Consider the following 19,165-nt stretch of genomic DNA (forward strand, 5'->3'; position numbering starts at 1 on the left):
TTTCATGCAAAAAAGCCCACTAATTCCACCATTTGTTGCTTATAATAAACAGTAATACCACTCTCCATGATCACAAGAAGTATAGTTTGATCAATCCTATTACCATTACTATGCGTTTATTACCTGAAAACAACATTTTTAACTTAATCTTCACAGGATCAAATATCTACCTCCATAGATTGGTCCCTGATTTAGATAGTAAGTTTGTTTTTTTGTTCATATATCCCAAAAGATGCCAAAACACCAAGCTTTAGTTCTTGCTAGAGGCCTGGTTGTGGTTACTCCTTTCTAAGTTTCCTCCACCAGCAAAATAAAATGTTGGATTTAAGAGGAGTGGAAAATTAGATTGGCCAAAAACAAGTTCAGTGGAACATAAAAAAATTGAGATATTTTTTTGCTTTACGTGGAAAAAAAGAACCTGAGATGGGCAGTTCATGGTCCAATATTTGTAGGTCCCATCCTAAATATCTTTCTCCAATGTGTGCTTAGTAAGGCACGTTATGTGGCCTAGTTTTTAGCCACTGAGCACCTAGAAGAAGCATCGGAACCCCAATCAACATGTGCTTGCCACGTGCGCAACCTTTCAAACCAAAGTTTATCTCTTCTTGTCCTTTCCTTTCCATCGTGCTAGTACCGACTCTGGTCTCTCCCTCTTGGTTTAAATGGGAAATTATATGGTACTTTTTGGGTCACGGTAGTCCTAGTCCATCACTTTTTTAATAATTTAATAAACACTTTTTTAAAAGAATAATTTAATAAACCAGTATGATAAAAATGACAGAAGTTTTATTTTCAAATATTAATAAGTCAACATGGAGTTAATCCAATACCTTTTTTGTGATGCATTTACCAAAGCACTCTTGAGCAACTTCAATTAATATCTTTCATTTTTTTTTCTTCATGCATTGATAATTTTTCAATTAAAGTTTAAATTGATGCGTTATCTCAATAAGGGTTTGAGTATATTAATAATATTTTTTCAATTAAGGAGTATTATAAATAGGACAAAATTTAGTTACAAAATAAGTTATAACTTTACTCAATATCTTTTTATTAAAGGTGAATTTTGACAATTTCACCATTGAATTACATCTTCATTTTATAAACTTCATGTTTACAAAATTTATTAAAAATTAAAGATCAATGGTTATGTTATCAATAAATTGTTTATTGCAAGTTTTTGTAGTTTAAAACTATGCATAAAATATAAGTTTATACATCAAATAGTAGATAATATTCATGACACAAAATTTAACATATATACAAAATTTGACATGTATATTAAGAAAGTAAAGAACATGCAATTATAAATATTTTGTCCTTATAAATATATAATTAATTTTATAACTAAACTTTGTCCTTATAAATAATATAATCAAAGAAAAAGAAATTCTTCACTATATATGAATGTTAAAAACTTAAAATACTACTAAAAATTATAATAAAAAAAATGAAAAACAAATAAAAGATGGTTCTGAAAGAAACAATGACTTTAGATGCATCAAATTCATCCAATAATAATAACCTCATACTTCCACTTGCTGAGTTGGCGAAACATCATTGGTTACAAATCGCCGAATACCAAAAACCCAAATGTACTCGATAGCAACCCCAAACCCATATATGAATAATAAAATCCTCTGTAAATAGCCGCATTTCTAGTTCTTTTATTCGCACACACAGTTCAGACTTCAGAGAGTCAACAGACACAAACCCAAAACCCCTTTCTTACACAAATCTTATGGTATCCAAAAACCCGAACCCGACTGAGAGCTTTTACTTGGATCCGAACGGAATGGCTTTACCCGGACTCGGACCCTTCGCCCCGACCACCGCCACTAATGCTACAACAACCACCACAACGGCGGCGTCGACTACGAGTTCGGCGGAGGATCTGAGTAAGAAGATCCGAAAACCCTACACTATGACCAAGTCCAGAGAGAGCTGGACCGAGCCAGAGCACGATAAGTTCCTCGAAGCACTTCAACTGTAAGTTCTAGCTCGTTCTTGTTTTTGTTCTTCAATTCAATTCAAATGCCTTGTTTTTTTTGGATTCGGAATCAGAGTCGATTACAGTGTGTAAAAGGAATGGAGTGGAAGGGAGATGGTGAATTAGTTGGTTGAGTTAGTGGTTTTTAGGTTTATGTTTGGTTGCCGAGAAAGTGTTGGGAAGAAAATTGAGATTCGACATTTCGGAGTAGTTAGCTAGGGAATTCAGGGTTTCTAGCTCTTTATTTATTTATTTATCTTCAATGCCTTTTTGTTTCAAAATCGGAGTCAATTAGGAAAATAATGAATTGATTGGTTGAGTTAATGGTTTTTAGGTTATGTTTGGTTGCCGAGAAAGTGTTGGGAAGAAAATTGAGATTCGACATTTCGGAGTAGTTAGCTAGGGAATTCAGGGTTTCTAGCTCTTTATTAATTAATTAATTTATTTATTTATCTTCAATGCCTTTTTGTTTCAAAATCGGAGTCAATTAGGGAAATGATGAATTGATTGGTTGAGTTAATGGTTTTTAGGTATGTTTGGTTGCTGAGAAAGTGTTGGGAAGAAAATTGAGATTTGACATTTCGGAGCGGTTAGTTAGGGAATTCAGGGTTTCTAGCTCTCTTTTTTTCTTCAATGCCTTTTTTGTTTTGAAATCGGAGTCAATTACAGTGTGTGTATGTGTGAGAATTTATGAAGGAATGGAGTGGACGGGAAATGATGAATTTATTGGTTGAGTTAATGGTTTTTAGGTCATGTTTGGTTGCCGAGAAAGTGTTGGGAAGAAAATTGAGATTCGAAATTATGGAGTGGTTAGCTAGGGAATTCAGGGTTTCTAGCTCTTTATTTTCTTCTTCAATGCCTTTTTGTTTCGAAATTGGAGTCAATTACTGTGTGTGTGCATATGTGTGAGAGTTTATGAAGGAATGGAGTGGAAGGGAAATGATGAATTGATCGGTTGAGTTAATGGTTTTTAGGTTATGTTTGATTGCCGAGAAAGTGATGGAAAAGAAAAATGAGATGCGAAATTTCAGACTGGCTAGTTAGGCTCTAGCTCATTCTTTTTCTTCAATGCCTTTTTGTTTCGAAATTGGAGTCAATTACAGCGTGTGTATGTGTGGGAGTTTGTAAAGGAACAGAGTGGAAGGGGAATGGTGAATTAATGATTTTTAGGTTGTGTTTGGTTGCCAAGAAAGTGTGGGAAAATAAAAATGAGATTCAAAATTTCGGAGTGGTCAGTTGGGGAATTCAGGGTTTCTAACTCATTCTTTTTCTTCAATGCCTGAAGTTTTTCATAATCTGAGTCAATTACAGTGTGTGTGTGAGCATTTATGAAGGAGTGGAATGGAAGGGAAATGATGAATTAATTGGGTGAGTATAAATGAAAGAAAAATGAGCTTTGAAATTTCGTTATGGTTAGTAATTCAGGGTTTTGAGTGTAAAAGAGTTGTAGGATGTGTGTTTGGTTGCCAAGAGAATGATTGGGATTTGTAAGGAATTCGGGGTTTTTGAGATGGCTTTGGTGGAAGAGAATTTTAATTTGTGTGCAGTTGACTGGTAACAAAATGAGTCAATGTTTTGCCCTGAAATTTGATATCTTTCTCTCTTTAATAATTCAATAGTTGGGGAGAGGGGATCTGAACCCTAGACTCCTTTGTTGGAAACCCTAAGAGGTGCCAATTGAGCTACAAGGCACTTGGCATACATTTTTTATTTTTATTTTTTAATTTTGTTTTTTTAAGACATGGAACCTCAACAAGGCAAGGTCCTTTGGACCCACCTTGGGAAGTAAACCACAGATACTTGATTCCACTTGGCATTTGTATTTAGATTCATGAAAGCTAAATCTTTGACATGAAATGGATGCTCTTCATTTCAAAGTAAATAGAGAGGATCCTAATCATATGGCAGACAGAGTATTTATGTAACAAGTTTTTTGATAATTCGATAGTAAAAGAAGAAATATGAAAATGTAGTGCCATAGGCCTTGTAGCTCAACTCATACTTCTTTTTGTTTCAAATGGAGACGTACAGGGTTCAAATCCCCCATTTCCTATCAAATGATCAAAAAACAAACATGAAAATGTGGTGATTTCTTTAAGAAACATTCACTAAAATTTTATCTTTAGATGGCCTGTTTCAAGAATTAGAATGAACATTAACCCCATTTATATCTCTAAGCACAAGAAGACAATGTGAAACAAAAATAATACAATAGTCGTCACCGTTTCATCCCCAAAATCATTAAAAAGGAAAAAATATTTATCAAAAACTAGTTTTGAACCTTAATTTGAAACACCTGAAATATATTTGTAGTTTCAAAAAAATAAAAAACATAAAGATGATTTGTAGAGAAAAAAAGTGAGGGGAAGATATAGTTGGATTTCCAGAAGGAAAATAAGATGGATAAGATTGAATTGGTCTTAAGTGAAATGGCACTCTCTCTCTCAAATTAGTTATTGGTTTCAGGTTTTTGATAATTCTGCTAATCGTGGTAACTAGGTTGGTACTTGGTATTATTAAAGTAGAAATAATTTTATGATTCCCTATTAATCAGTGGCAAAATGATTTATAGTTGATGTGTGGAAAAGGCAAGAAGTGATGAATTTGAGCTTTAGCATATTTGATTTGTGTAATTGGTTTAAGTTCTTTAATACTTCCATTGTAATGCACCGCAGTGAATAGGTTATAATGTTATATGACCCTTGTGAAAGATTTATTATGTTTCAAATTTGAGCATAGTTCAAGAATAATAATACTTTGGGTTCTTTCTTAAGTCAGTTGAGAGGAACTGGGTGTGCTTATAGTTTACTTGCCTAAGTTTTTGTTTTTATTTTTAATTGTATGCTTTTATTCCTAATTTCTGAATTATTCCCTGATATTGTTATGTTCCTTCATTGTATTCAGCTTTGACCGTGACTGGAAAAAGATTGAAGCATTTGTTGGGTCTAAGACAGTTATACAGGTAATCTCAAATGCAGAATTCCCATTTTGTATGCAAATTGTTCATACCATTGTATTTACATGCTTTATGTATGTTATCTAGATCTGGATTATTCATTTACTCAGTAATCCAGGCTAATTTCTTTCTTTCTTTTCATTAATTTTTTTTAGTAATTATTATCATGTTTTTTGAGTCAAGAAGATGAAGGGGTAAGGAGGTCTTCACTTTTGCTCATGTGTAATTCTGAACCTCTCTTTTCTACTTCTGTTTGTCTATAATAACATCTCATTGTTGAAAATCATTTGTCAAGGGTAAAATTTTCTCCATCTGTTATTGATTTTCCATCTTGGTTCCCTCTCTCTCTCTCTCTCACACACACACACTGACGCATGCACACTTTGTAGTGTCCACTGTCTCATAGGTTTTCTGTTTGTAAATATGATTGTATGATGCTTGTACACTTCCATTGAGCTGGCACTGGGAATAATAGAATTAGAGTTGAATAATTGTTTTGGCCTGAATTATTTGCTTAGGAATTTGAAGCATGCTTAAGCTTCCTTCTCTTATTGCTGTCAATTTACATTATAGTGAATAATATATTATATGAAGTTCATGGAGAATTTATGATTTTCCTTTGGCTGGCGAAAGACAAGGCAATTCCCAATTTCTTGTTTGACTTTAATAACTGCAGTTGTAATTATATCTGTTAAGAAATATCATAAAAGTTGAATTGAATACATTTTTTATGTTTAGCTTTTTGAATGTTATTTCCTGTGATGTTCTTTAGGAATTCATTATAATGTGTCAAAAGTTGCTGAGGCAACAAATGCTTCTATGACTTACCTGATGCAGTTATTGTAAATTCTTTACATTTAATTCATTTATTAATGAATGCAAATACCCACACAAACGGCACCTTTTGCAGATACGGAGCCATGCACAGAAATACTTTCTGAAGGTTCAGAAGAGTGGGACAAGTGAACATTTACCTCCACCTCGGCCAAAAAGGAAAGCTGCTCATCCATACCCTCAGAAGGCTTCAAAAAATGGTCAGCACAGTTCATTTCTAGTATGATTATTGTTATAACACAAACTTAGTGCAATCCCTGACTCACGTATGCCATATTTGTCAGCTCCAGTACTCTCACAACTGGCGGGGTCTTTTCAAACATCATCTGGTTTGCTTGAATCTGGGTATGTCTTGAGTCCTGATTCCCCTTCAATGCTTAGGAGTCCTATTACTAGTGCTGGCGTGTCTCCCTGGACAAAGAACACTGTGCAGACAGTTAATGTACATGGGACACAAGGTTTGGTTCTTACAAATTTGGATTTCTCTAAAATCAACCTGATCTCTAGTCTATGAATGGATGATCATCAAATTTTTCACAAAATTTTCATTTAAGTGGTACGTGTTTCCATGTGATCTTTTACTTTATAGGGCCAGCTGTGGCAAATAACAGTTGCAGTAGCACTGAAAGCACTCCAAGAGCACAAGCCATTGCTGAATCAACCGATAAAGGGAATCATAATCATCCATTGAGAGGTGAGCACTTTAATTCCTTGTAGCTGTATTCTTTCTTTGTAGAAAAGTTCTGTTACCTAAGTGGTTTCAATAGTTTAACTGTGGTTTTGATTTTCTTCATCTTGGAGGTGAAATAAGTTCATGGAAAATTATGGAAGTGTATTTCTTATATATAAAAAGCGTCGATGCCCGCTACAGTGCTTTGGTACTGTGCACTCAGCGTGTTTATACTGTGCAAGCACTGTAGTGGTAACAGTGCTTTAGTGAGGCACTTTGCTTTTTTTTTTTTTTTCGGTTTCAAACAGTAGCTACAGTTCCAGGCGGCACTGTAGCTACAGTAGTTACAGTTTTTTTTTCTTCCGTTTGTACTTTTTTTTTTTTTCCTTTTTTTTATATATATATTGTTTTATTACACAACAAATTTCACAATATTTTTACAATTATTGAGGTGTCAATTTCTTTTAAGTCAAAATAAAATAATAAAATATGAAACTGTGACCAATCACTACTGAAAATAAATGTTTTTTGAAAACGTTGTGATACTTGTTAGGTGAATGTGTAAAAGCTACCGTACTTTTGATTTGTTCAAGTGGCACTGTAGCTACAGTAGCTACAGAGTTTTTTTTTTTCCTTCAGTCTTCCGTTTGTACTTTTTTTTTCTTTTAAATATTTATAAGAACCCGCATATATATTGTTATACTGACACAACAAATTTCACAATATTTTTACAATTATTGAGGTGTTAATTTCTTGTAAGTCAAAATAAAATAATAAAATATGAAACTATGACCAACTATAACTGAAAATAAATGTTTTGTGAAAATGTTGTAACACTTGTTGGGTGAATATGTAAAAGTTATAGTACTTTTGGTTCGTTCAATATGTATTGTTTATCGCTTTTATTTTTATTTTTTTTATTTTTTTCCAGCTATGCCGCTACAGTACTTTGGTACTGTACAGCTAACGTATTTCACTGTGCAGCACTGTAGCTGCAAAATGTTATGACACTTGTTAGTATAGTATTTTTGCACTGGCTACAATACCAAGTGGCACTGTAGCTACAGAGCCTAATTTTTTTTTTTTTTAGTAATTTGTTTTTTTTTTTTCCCTTTTAAATATTTATGTAAGCTGGTATATATATTGTTATACTGACACAACAAATTTTACAATATTTTCATAATTATTGACGTGTCAATTTCTTACAAATCGAAATAAAATAATAAAATATGAGACTGTGATCAACCACAACTAAAAATAAATGTTTATAATAAAAGTGCGAATGCGCACACAGTATCTTGGCACTGTACATCCAGTGTTTTTGCACTGTGCAGCACTGTAGCTACAACAGTGCTTTGGTTTAGTTAGTCATTTTTTTTTCAGTAATCGGTTTGTGTTTTTTTTTTTTTTTTTTTTTTTTTTTTTTTTTAATATTGATGTAAGCTGACATTTATATTGTTATACTGACACAACAAATTTCACAATATTTTCACAATTATTGACGTGTCAATTTCTTACAAGTCGAAATAAAATAATAAAATATGAGGCTATAGCCAACCACAACTGAAAATAAATATTTTAAAAAAATGTTACAATACTTATTGTTATCACAATATTTTCACAATTGTTGAAATCTCAATTTCTTATATATCAAAAAAAAAAAAAATGCTAAATCCACAACATTTTAACATTAATTTCATAACAAATCATAGGTAAGCTATTATTGATGGATAGCACTGGAGCTACAGTGCTTTTGGTTTAATCGACTAGCACTGTAGCTACAATGTCTAAAGTTTTCAGTGACCAACCACAATTGAAAATAAATGTTTTGAGAATAACAATAACAATGTTATCAGTTTAAAACTAATAATAACTTGTCATTTAGAATTTGTTCTAAAAATATTATGAATGTAGCATTTCTCTCAAATAAAATAAAAATATATATATTAAAATCCTAAAAATGAAGATATTGTGAAAATATTGTGATATTTTGTTTTATTCTTAAATTTCTTTTTTAATATAATCAAATTAGGTGAGCCAAAATTCACGATTTCACACACAAAATTTGTATTAATTTTCTCACTACTGGGGCAGCACGTGCAGCCAACGCTAGTATATTATAAGATCAGCTAGAGAGTGTGATCATGGGTTCAAAACGTGTTGCGTGCTGCCTAATTTACCTTCAGAAAGGGGTGAAAAACATTTTTACAAATGCTGGAAATTCTAAATTCCCAAAATGCGAACGTGGCTATTTTCCTGATTATCTATACTGAACGCTTCAATGTGTTTGCAAAAATGACATCAGTGTGTATGTTTTGGGCTTACCAACCACTGGTAGGTCTGTCTGCCTATATCCTACAAATCAAAATGAAGTTAAATTCCATACTTGCTGGACAATGTTTATAGTATCATCACTTGTCTACAATCAAAATATTAATCATATCTATTTTATAAATAAATAAATAAAGAAATAAAAACTGTAGCTTGCAGCACTTCATTCTTTCTATATATTTAAGTTGAAGAACCAGTTGTCATTGTGCTGAATACTGGATTTATTTGAAATATAGTGCTAAAAGTTTCGTGTATGGCCAACTATGAAACTTAGACTTGTTTTCTTTAAGTTGAATGTTGTATCCACAACCACTGGTCTTATTCTCTTTGTATGTATATTAGTATGGGGTTACTTTAGGTGTGTGCCTGTCATTTTCTAGTTTGTCATTTAATGACAATGATTACTTATAAAAATGATGGGCTTAGTGTATAAAAGACAGGTTATTATGTAAACATACTCTAATGCCCTTTTGTTTGATGCAGTTCTGCCTGATTTTTCTCAAGTATACCGCTTCATTGGCAGTGTCTTTGACCCAAATGCTTCTGGTCATCTGCAGAATCTAAAAAAGATGGACCCTATAGATGTTGAAACGGTATGTAAACATATATCATGTTGATCAATAGTTACATACAATTTCATTTCTTGGTTATGAAAGATGCTGCTTAATTTACTTCTGGCACTTCTATTGTAAGTGTGTGCGTGTTGCAATTTAACTGCAGTGAGTGTGCTTTGCTTTGAGATCAAGAAATGCTCCCTTGACCTATGTGCGCTTTTAACAACACTGCTAAATCATATAATTCTATAAATAAAGTTATGCTTTGAAAATGACATGTATAATTATTTATTCATATCCTTGGTTCTTCTCCAGGTGCTACTGTTAATGAGAAACCTCTCCATTAATCTGTCCAGCCCTGATTTTGAGGAACATGTAAGTGCCCAATTCACTGAGCTCTTAGTTTTATAGTTGGAAATATTTGAGCAATCTGCATGATGTACCAACACTGGTAAAATACCCTTTGTGATATGACTTGAGCAGGGGTCTTAGTCCCACTTTGGCTAGCAGCCCAAAGTTTAATTCTAGTTGTGTATGAAACTGTAACATTTGAGGCTAGCGGCTTGCTTATGATCAATTATTCTTTGGGTTTGTCAATTTGCTGGTGACTTTTATGCTTTGGAGTTTGATACATAAGTTAATGATTTTTTTTTAAAGGTTTTTGCATTAATGAGTTAAAAACTGACAAATCATGGTATAATAGAAGTCATCTGACTCTGTATTCAGCTAGCTTGCATGAGAGTAAACCTTTCTTTGAAATTTTAGACTTTGCTACATTAATTATATTGCGTGATATGTATAATGGTCCAGTAAAATGACTTCAGTATCTCCCGCAAAACAATTGCATTCTGATTTATTGTGCTGGAATAACAAAATTATAGACAAAAGAATGTAAGGATAGATTAGAATACCTGATTACAATTTGCAGGCTTATTAAACAAATTCGATTCTAATTTTTAGGTTCTATGACATAAGGACAGATAGGAAAAACTTTTACTATCACTTATGCATTTAGCAAATATTGGATTTTAGATTGTGGGTGGTTTATGAAATGATTTAGTTTGTATATAGTTTAGAGTTCAAGGAAAGGTACTTATTAAATAAAAAAGGGTTTAAAGTAAAAAAATGTGCCAAAGTCGAAGAACACCGATTCCTGGACTTTTCTAACGATTATCTTTTGTTGTTATGCAGAGAAGGTTGCTTTCATCCTACGAGATTGATACAGACACAACTAATTATGGTAATGCAGAAAAAGCCTTGTACAAAGATCAACCCGAGACTGTTGCTTAGCTTGGCTAAAAAAAATGAGATAAAGAGTTTTGTTCTTACCTTGTTGGCTGTGCTTACGTTTCATTAGTTTTGGCACAACCAATATCGAAATTGCCAGGGGAAAGGGCAACAACCAGACAAGCTCCCAAGTTCATAACTTTCAATAACAGTCCTACTGCACTGGTGTGTGACTAGTTATGTCTATAGTGAGGCCATTGGCTACATCGTTTAATAATATTATTTACTATTATCGTGTCATGTATATATATCTTTAAAGGAGAAAAAAAAGGTATACATAGTGCGGGAATGTATAGGTATCGATCTTGTTTTCTGAAGGTTCTCTCTGTACAGTGTTGTTTATTGTTCTAATCAAAGTTTTGACTTGATTAATGCACCGATACCGTGCTATATCTTAGTGTATGCCAGTGTAATCCGCTTTTTGAATGGTAGTTATTCTTAATTTGCCTTGTTTAAAATCCTGATTGTTTATTACCGTTGCAATGGATATATGTCTTATGGACAACACAACAGAAAGTCTGCATACTGCATTCATGCTTGGCTTGATATTCATCTTGTCATCAGCATTTCAACGTTAAACCGGACATAGCCATATTAAACAGGTCGAATTGGAATTGATCAGATTCAACACAAAACCATCTCTATTGTAGCTAATTAATCTGAAAATTATAACTAAGAATGTGTGAGAGGTCTCCTTATGTACCAGAAGTCAACAAATGAAATATCATATATAACCAAAATGCTAAAATTAAAAGATGAAAATATCAGTCGTTCCTCAAACTATTGAACTATATTCCTTTCTTCCTTGTATAGCCCCCAGCTTTTTACGACATGCTAATTACAAAAGTTAGACTTTTGGCACTAGACGTCTATTACTACTACCTACATCACTAATAAACCCTATTGATTGTATATCCACAAAGTAGTTGAGAACCATGGAGACAATGCGAAAAGCACAGTGAGTATGGTCTATTGTCTATACCAAGATCCCAAGTTAACCTGTGTGCCAAAGGTCCCTGGACCAGGGCCACTTCCAGTAAACAATTGCATCTGTCTTGCCCTCAGTTCCTCCTCAAGAAGAGCATCAAACCTCCTGTGATTATTATCTCTACCAAGACGAGGATCTAAATACACAACGGAGAAACAAAAACAGTTCAGAGAACTCATTATTATTTTAATTTTTAATTCTGAATGACTTAACCTGAACATGTATAAGTAAGATACCTATGTGGTAATGATTTGGCATTCCAAGGCCTCCAACGTTTTGTTGCTGATAGGTTGGACAAAGATCTGGCATTGGGTTCAGGTCCTGACCATAAAAAGCTATTTGATTGATGGGAAAATGAGGTGTTACTCCTGTTGGAAGTCCATTTAATAGGTGAGGAGGAAGTTTGCCTGGGATGGACTGCTGCAACAGCAAATGATTAACAGGTCTTGGCTCACCATAAGGGTGCTGGAAAAGAAATGGAAGCATAGTTGTAGAGCCAAAATGGTGGGGTGGATGATTGCAAGGATAGGACGACTTCTTGGAATTCCTCCTAGAATTTAGATGAGTTTGAGCAACTGGAGAATGGAAAGATGGCCTTCCCCTATAAGGCGGATTGTGAAGAAACTGTGAGTAGGACTGTTGTGCATGCAAAGTGTGCTTAGAGGTCTCCAAGCCCGTTAAACCATTAGATTTGCAGTGGACATTAGGACCATCCAAATGCAGTTGAGAAGAATTTCCCTCACCGAGGGTGACATTTATATCAGATAGCTTCCCAGCATTATGAACTGGGGAACTTGAGCCAAACAAATCAGCTTTGTCTAAATTATCAGACAAAAACCTGAAGTCATCAACTGTAATCAGACTGTCCTCATCAGGCAATAACCAGGAGTAGTCAAAGGTCATCAAACTCTCTTCATCAGGCAAAGAAATTTCAATGGTTGAATCAGATTTTTCATTGAAGTCAATGATAGAATTAGGTTTCAACCCCTGTTTAGGTTGGACTTTTGATCCAGTTTCAGCCAGAATATCATCAGAGACCAGTGCACCTTCTTCAACCATTCGATGAGCAAATTCAGAAGAACATATTACAAGGCTTTTGATTTGATCAGATCCGACATTAAAGTGCTGGTAAATAAATAAATAAAAAATGGTCAATGTCAGACTATTTATATAGATCATCCTTCAAAAACTTTAAAATGGTCAATGCTAGAAATTTATTTTTCAGGAGAAGAAATAATGTTAAAGCTGGAAACATTACGCACGTTTAAGAAGGCTGTATTTTAAGATGACTAACAACTTCAATGATCAACTCTTCTCCTCTTGGAGCTAAGGGGGAGGGGGTCTAAAAGCAATGTAGACAAGTATGACAAGAAGATAATGCTCTTTTTTTATGCAAGAAGTATTGAAATATGTATCATGTTTATTTGTTATGTTTCTATTTTCATTTTTATGCTTTTACCTCTCTAATATAATGTTTTCAAGTCAAATATTAAAAATATTAGCCCCTAGAATTATGCCTTTTTGAGTTGAGTTGCCAACCCAATTTAGAATTATGCCTCTACCTTTCCCCTTTATATTTGAACCATGACCATAAGAATTAACACCCAAGTTCTAGAGCACTACCTACGTGAGCAATAATTCACAGATCAGAAATATTTACTTTACTTAACACATTCACATGAGTTAGGATTCAAAATCAAATATCCAGGTAGAGATTGCATGGAATAATTTATTGAATTAACATTACCTCGAAAAAATTGGAGAATTCATTGTTGTTTTTTGTGGAAGCACTGCTGGAAAGATTTTCAAGGATTGGCGTTGACTGATCCTGACAAGGAATACCCAAAGAATTGTCTCTGGCATCATCTTCAGCATTGAGTTCTATGAACTCATTCCCTTTGCTTTGATTGAAACAACAACTGGTGTGTTTAGTCTCATGCAACTGATTGCTGGGACCACTATGCTTCTCTGATTGTCCTTCCTCTGGACTATCACAAGCCATGTTGGCTACAGGGTTACTTTTGCCACATGTAATGCCCTCCTCAACCTTGTCACCAACCTGCATACGCAACAGACTTATATAAAGTGCAGATAGGAAAGAATCAACATATCTATGAAATTTGGGCTGTCATTGAAAATACTAGCAGTAATTTTGAGGAAAAGAAAATAGATTTAGAGCAAAATTGTGAAGATCAGTTGACTTTGGGGTGTCATTGCAAAGCTGGGGGTGATTTTAAGGAAAATATGCTAAAAATAGAGTATCATTGTTACAAATCATTTGTGACTTTATGGTGCTAAAATATAATTTCCTCCCAATATTATAAGTTGGAATTTTATACTACCAATGTTGACAAAAATTTAATCAGGGATAGGAATGAATTTATAGTGTAGGCAAACTATAAGATGTATTGTACCCACAATCAAGCTCTACTCATGTACAAGTGTTTGTGAGAAAAACAAAAAACTCATCAAAGATGGGAAACAAAAGGACAAGTACACTCTTTAGTGAACTGAGAGACATAGACATAAATAAAAATTAGAGGTAATATTCAAGTGAAATGCCTTTGTGTGGACTCAACTGTCAGATACAAGGATTGAGAAGTAAAGAAAAGAGATGCAAATACAGTAATTCTCTATGCATTAATTTCAACAAGCATGTCAACTACTCACCTCTGCTACAGAAGAATCAATTAAAGATTTTCTTCCAAGCCTCTCCTCAATGAATCTGCTTGTAAAACCTGGAGGTGAGGTTGGTATGAATGCACAAGATTCTATGGAAGAACTATTGACAGAATCGTTGTTTGAAGATGCAGATGCCACATATTGCTCCGATTCATTGCATTTGTCCACCAGCCTCATTTCACGTATGGAATTCTGCAGCAGTGCTACCATACCTAAATTTTCTTCATGCTTGTTTGAGATTTTATTTTGCTTTTCTTGAATTCCTCTTTGCTGTTCATTCCTCATCAACTCAAAAGATGCTGAGTAGGGGGAAAAATAATGCTAGGATTAGGAGACTTGCTAATTAAAAAACTTTGGTCTGCCAAACTATTAAAGCAAGAATGCACTACCAACACAACCAATATAAGGCCAACTAATTCTACCTCTTCTCCTTCTTTCCTCCTCTGCCATCTCCTGACCTGAACACTCAGAAGAACTAAATGTTTTGTCATTATATGAGTCAATACTCTGTCTTCCTGAATGACGTACTGCCTGAAAAAACAGCCAGATTATATTATTAAAAAAGAAAAATTTATCTTAGGACCAATAATGAGTAACGAGAATTACTAGATTATTGCTCAGATTCATAGACTTCATATGAAGATGTTGAGTGTTCAACACTTCAACTGCATTGGTACCAACTGAAGATTTGAAGTATTAAACAGACCTGATATGGGCGTGGAGGCTTATACGGTTGATTACTCTTATGGAGCAGATGATAACCTCTGTCTCTAAATCCTAGTGTAGAAACCCCAACTAGACATTCAGATAGTCTTGGAGAAGCACAATGTCCCAGAATTCCTTCATGTACAGGATATTTCCATGAAGATTGAGATAGGTTGTCATAATACATTTCCCAATCTGCATTACAAAATGAATGATTTAACAAGCCACAGAATCCTTCTTGACTTAACACTGCAGTTTGGTAGAAACCTAAATCACGTAGTAAATTTGAACAACTTAATTACAATTGATATTTTTTTTTCCAGTTACAGAATTATGCTCATGATTAAGTACGGAGATTATCATATCTTGCTTCTAGAAGAAAAAAACAAGTTTATACTTCCCAAAACAAAATGAGGAGCTTTACTCATTCTTACCACTCATGCCAAAATTGGAAATGACAACCCTCCATTTCAACAAAGTAACAAGTGAATTATGACATAGGCTGTGCGGCCTGCACAGTTTTCATCCCAAATTCTTATGTCAAGGCAGCACAATAGGGCTGACTAAGCCTAGATCCCTAAACTAAGATCCCAATGCCATATGCTAAAGATTAATATAAGCAATTCAATTAAGCAACACTACAACTACTTGGAATCATCTTAAAAATCCTTTCTTGCCTCTTGCTTTAACTATTTATACTTTTAGCACTCTCTCCTTACCAATGCAGACTTGGATCTCTCCTGCACATGACAAAACCAATTTTATTGCGAAATTGATAACTATCCATTATTGTTGCTACTTTTACGTCTCACCATTGTAATCTCACTAACTTTTTCAACTTAATCTGTAATTCGTATCTGATTATTATAAGAATCCCATTAAATTTCAAACACAAAAAGGTTCAAGTAGAAGTTATTACTCTAGTATAGATATCCCTAACATATTTTAAAAAGGAATGTTCAAATGCAATAAACTCAAAAATAACTTGGAGAATCAAATTTATTCAGAGTCATATATCAATTGAAGATACCTCTTAAATTTCAAAAGATACATAAATAAATGATAAAAAGTTGAACTGAACAAATTGAATTTGCAGGTCAAATATAATATAAGTGAATTCTAAACTATGCACATACCTGTGTTATGCCTAGACTGAGATGACCAAATGGATGCATCATCAAATTCACTGTTTTGCCAACAATCCTCACATTAAACACAATCCAATCAACAGTGCACTAGTAATAAACAAAACCATTAAGACATACAAAAAATTAAACATACTCACAAGGTATTGAGTTTCTTACCATAAAATCGATGGGTCGAACCCACACGGTAACTTCTTGCATGCATCCAAATCAGCTAAAGAAATCAGAAAATCTCTTGTATATGACACTTTTGACTGTCTGAATAATCAAAACAAACCTCAATCACTATCTAAACCAAATCGAAATAATTGCACACATTGGTTGTTAAGAGAATTTTGAGTCTTAAATTAAATAGCCTATCATTCTAAATTTATGGATTCATGCATAGCTGAGAAAAATGGAAAACTCAAACATTTTATTTCCTCCTCTTTTCTATCATTTTCTCGGTAACCAAACAGTACACTACCCAAAAAAAAAAAAAAAAAACAAAAAGTCATGGATTATATTAAAATGTATTTAGCACATTACATTGTAATAATATATTATATTATATAAAATCGAATATGGATATATAGCACATTACATTGTAATATAATATAGTATTTTACATAAGAAGCGAATATGTAAAAATACAATAAAATATTACTTTTGAAGCTCTTTGACAGTCCCATCCAACTGACACTGTGCCATGGAACTTCGATTTTCACTTCCTGAGCTCATTTTCTCAGGAAAATTTCCAATTTCTGAATCAAAATGATTTTCCTTTAAAAAAAATCTTAAATCTCCGATTCTCAAAAAACCTCAGTTCTCTAACTAAAATATACTACGTATTCTCAGTGTGTATATCCAAAAAATAAAAAACGCTTAAGATCAAGACCTTTGCACTGGAATTTACAGAGTCTCTATAGCTATATATAATAGTCAGAGTTGGTCTGTACTGTATCTACAAGAAAAGGCACAATGAGGACCAAAACTCTTATCACCTATATAACTACTGAAGCGGACTCTTTAACGTATTTCTATGAAGATTTTCTCGCGAAAGTTGGCTAGAAAAAATGTGTCTAGGGCTCTGGATTTTGTTTGGAAGTATAGAAAGTGCAAGAGAATTTTTTTTTCTTTTTGTCTGTAGAGAAAAAGGTGGTGAAATGAAATGAGGACTTTGCAGGACTTGATGATTGTTTTGTAGTAAGGGAAAATGCTAAAGTCACCCACTATTTTACAAATGCTGACATGATTATTGGCAAGTAAAATGTGATATTAACGGTTGACCAACCAATAAGAATTCACTACATTTCATCGTTTGTAAAAACTATATAAAATAGTTTGTAACCGTAACATTTCTCAGTATAAACAGCTACACAAGTCTGCATTATCAAATACATACATGAAGTAAGTGTGAAGGATAATGTGGTCCTAAAATATTTGTTAGGGAAATTTTATAAATAATCCCTACACTTTAAATTGTATGTAAATTTGGTCTCTAAAATTTCAAATATGTTAGTCTAGCCTTTAACATTTTGATATTGTATCAAAATTATTATTATTATGTAGTTGATGAAAAATACTGATATGACTAACGATAATGTTAAAATAGTCACATATGTTAAAACATGTCCTCAAATTAAGAATAAAATAAAATAAAATATATGGATTTAGCTTATTTGATCTTCATTACAAACTAAACTCTTTGTCTACAATATTTGGATTTAGAAGTAGTAAAATTTTTGTGTCACATTTTTTTTAATCTTTCATTCTTCCCCACCCCCAACCCCAAAAAAAAAAAAAAAAGAAAAAAAAAAAAAAAAGAAAGAAGGAAGTTCGTATCCCCAAAACCAGCCCCCAGCCACTGCCCTTCATTTCAATCCAGTTAGCTAATTTTGAAAGAGGTTATTAGCTGGTGTTGTTATTAAGAGTTAAAATCAGTTTAAAATTAAATCCGGTTTGGTTCCCAAGAAAGCAAAGGAAAAGAAAAGTTAAGGAAAAAAAAGAAAATTCTCAATCTTTAGTTACTGATAATGAAGCTCAAAATAATCTAAATAATTTTTTTTTTTTTTTCAAAATAAATGCCATGTGGTAGCTTATGTGGTATAAAATATTATATTTTAATATCCATTAGTCACGTTAGAATTTTTCATTAATCACTTAACGACATAGACCATTTTAACATAATACCAAAAAATTATAGATTAATATGACATATTTAAAATGTTTGGGACAAAATTGACACACCATAAACATTAGAGACCAAATACATAATTTAAATATACTTGTTATATAGAGCATTATTTTTTATCCGCCAATCACAATCAAGTTGTGAAAAATAATGTCGTCCTAAAATGATTGCAACTTGTTTGACAAGCAAAGCAAGTTGGTTTTTTTTTTTTTTTTTTTTTTTTTTTTTTTTTTTTTTTTTTTAAAAAAAAAGAGATAAAGTTACTAATTTCTTGTTCGTTTGGGATCCGCTTATTTTGTTAAAACTGAAATTTTTTTGCTGAAAGTGCTGTAGATAAAGGTAAAAATTAACTGAAATAGTACAGTAAGATTCATTAATAGTACAAAAAAGTGTAGTGAGACCCATAAATAATACAAAAAATAAGCTTAATAGTAAAATAAGTTGACAAAAATAATCTTTGCCATCAATAACTTCTATATAATTTAATGAGAAATTCAAAAAATATTATATATATACACACACACACACTAATAGCTAAAACTCATAGAAAATCTAATTAGATTTTAATTGGATTATCAATTTTGCACCGAGTGTCCCATTTAATTTTTAATTTAGTGTCAAGTGAATTATTGAGTGCAAAAAAATCAAAGAGTTTAAATCCAATTAAATGCTAAATTGGATTTCAATTGAAGTCTAATTTTTCGCTACGTGTCCATCTAAGTTTTTAATTTTTGTGGCAAGTGAATTATTAAGTGTAAAAACTGAAGAGGCAAACCAATTAAATTCTAAATCATTATATATATATATATATTATAGAAATGTATGGTTTGAAAAAGTGTAAGTTAATACC

General features: G+C 32.8%; 2 protein-coding genes across 4 annotated transcripts; one reads left to right on the forward strand and one right to left on the reverse strand.

The window, feature by feature from the left end:
• The first annotated feature begins 1,658 nt into the window (after positions 1-1,658).
• On the forward strand, positions 1,659-11,080 carry LOC115960620 (protein REVEILLE 6). 2 transcript variants are annotated; one of them, XM_031079555.1, is made up of 8 exons: positions 1,659-1,989; positions 4,895-4,952; positions 5,857-5,980; positions 6,065-6,238; positions 6,370-6,474; positions 9,265-9,374; positions 9,651-9,710; positions 10,527-11,080. In XM_031079555.1, exons 1-8 carry the CDS (start codon positions 1,742-1,744, stop codon positions 10,623-10,625), a joined length of 978 nt encoding a protein of 325 aa, XP_030935415.1. In that variant the 5' UTR covers positions 1,659-1,741; the 3' UTR covers positions 10,626-11,080. The 2 variants fall into 2 exon arrangements, with proteins under 2 accessions (XP_030935415.1, XP_030935416.1); XM_031079556.1 differs by having other exon boundaries at positions 1,671-1,989; positions 6,071-6,238; positions 10,527-11,053.
• Positions 11,081-11,314: 234 nt separating this feature from the next.
• Positions 11,315-17,255, reverse strand: LOC115960856. 2 transcript variants are annotated; one of them, XM_031079856.1, is made up of 9 exons: positions 16,789-17,255; positions 16,302-16,400; positions 16,134-16,183; positions 14,999-15,192; positions 14,715-14,823; positions 14,281-14,591; positions 13,358-13,669; positions 11,847-12,735; positions 11,315-11,746 (listed from the first exon to the last, which is right to left on the reverse strand). In XM_031079856.1, the coding sequence occupies exons 1-9, from the start codon at positions 16,860-16,862 to the stop codon at positions 11,592-11,594; spliced, it is 2,193 nt and encodes a 730-aa protein (XP_030935716.1). In that variant the 5' UTR covers positions 16,863-17,255; the 3' UTR covers positions 11,315-11,591. The 2 variants fall into 2 exon arrangements, with proteins under 2 accessions (XP_030935716.1, XP_030935717.1); XM_031079857.1 differs by lacking the exons at positions 16,134-16,183; positions 16,302-16,400; positions 16,789-17,255 and adding an exon at positions 15,432-15,460.
• Positions 17,256-19,165: the final 1,910 nt, after the last annotated feature.

The sequence above is a fragment of the Quercus lobata genome, chromosome 9 (genome assembly GCF_001633185.2).
Source record: "Quercus lobata isolate SW786 chromosome 9, ValleyOak3.0 Primary Assembly, whole genome shotgun sequence".
NCBI classification, from domain to species: Eukaryota; Viridiplantae; Streptophyta; class Magnoliopsida; order Fagales; family Fagaceae; genus Quercus; species Quercus lobata.

Bases quoted from the DNA above. Each gene is read 5' to 3' on its own strand.
- LOC115960620 (XM_031079555.1), top strand. From the start codon at position 1,742: ATGGTATCCAAAAACCCGAACCCGACTGAGAGCTTTTACTTGGATCCG. The intron at 5,981-6,064 runs GTCAGCACAGTT...CATATTTGTCAG, and splicing joins TCAGAAGGCTTCAAAAAATG to CTCCAGTACTCTCACAACTG. The intron at 6,475-9,264 runs GTGAGCACTTTA...TGTTTGATGCAG, and splicing joins TCATAATCATCCATTGAGAG to TTCTGCCTGATTTTTCTCAA.
- LOC115960856 (XM_031079856.1), bottom strand. From the start codon at position 16,862: ATGAGCTCAGGAAGTGAAAATCGAAGTTCCATGGCACAGTGTCAGTTG. The intron at 16,401-16,788 runs GTAATATTTTAT...TTGATTATTCAG, and splicing joins ACTGTCAAAGAGCTTCAAAA to ACAGTCAAAAGTGTCATATA. The intron at 16,184-16,301 runs GTAAGAAACTCA...TTGGCAAAACAG, and splicing joins TTCGACCCATCGATTTTATG to TGAATTTGATGATGCATCCA.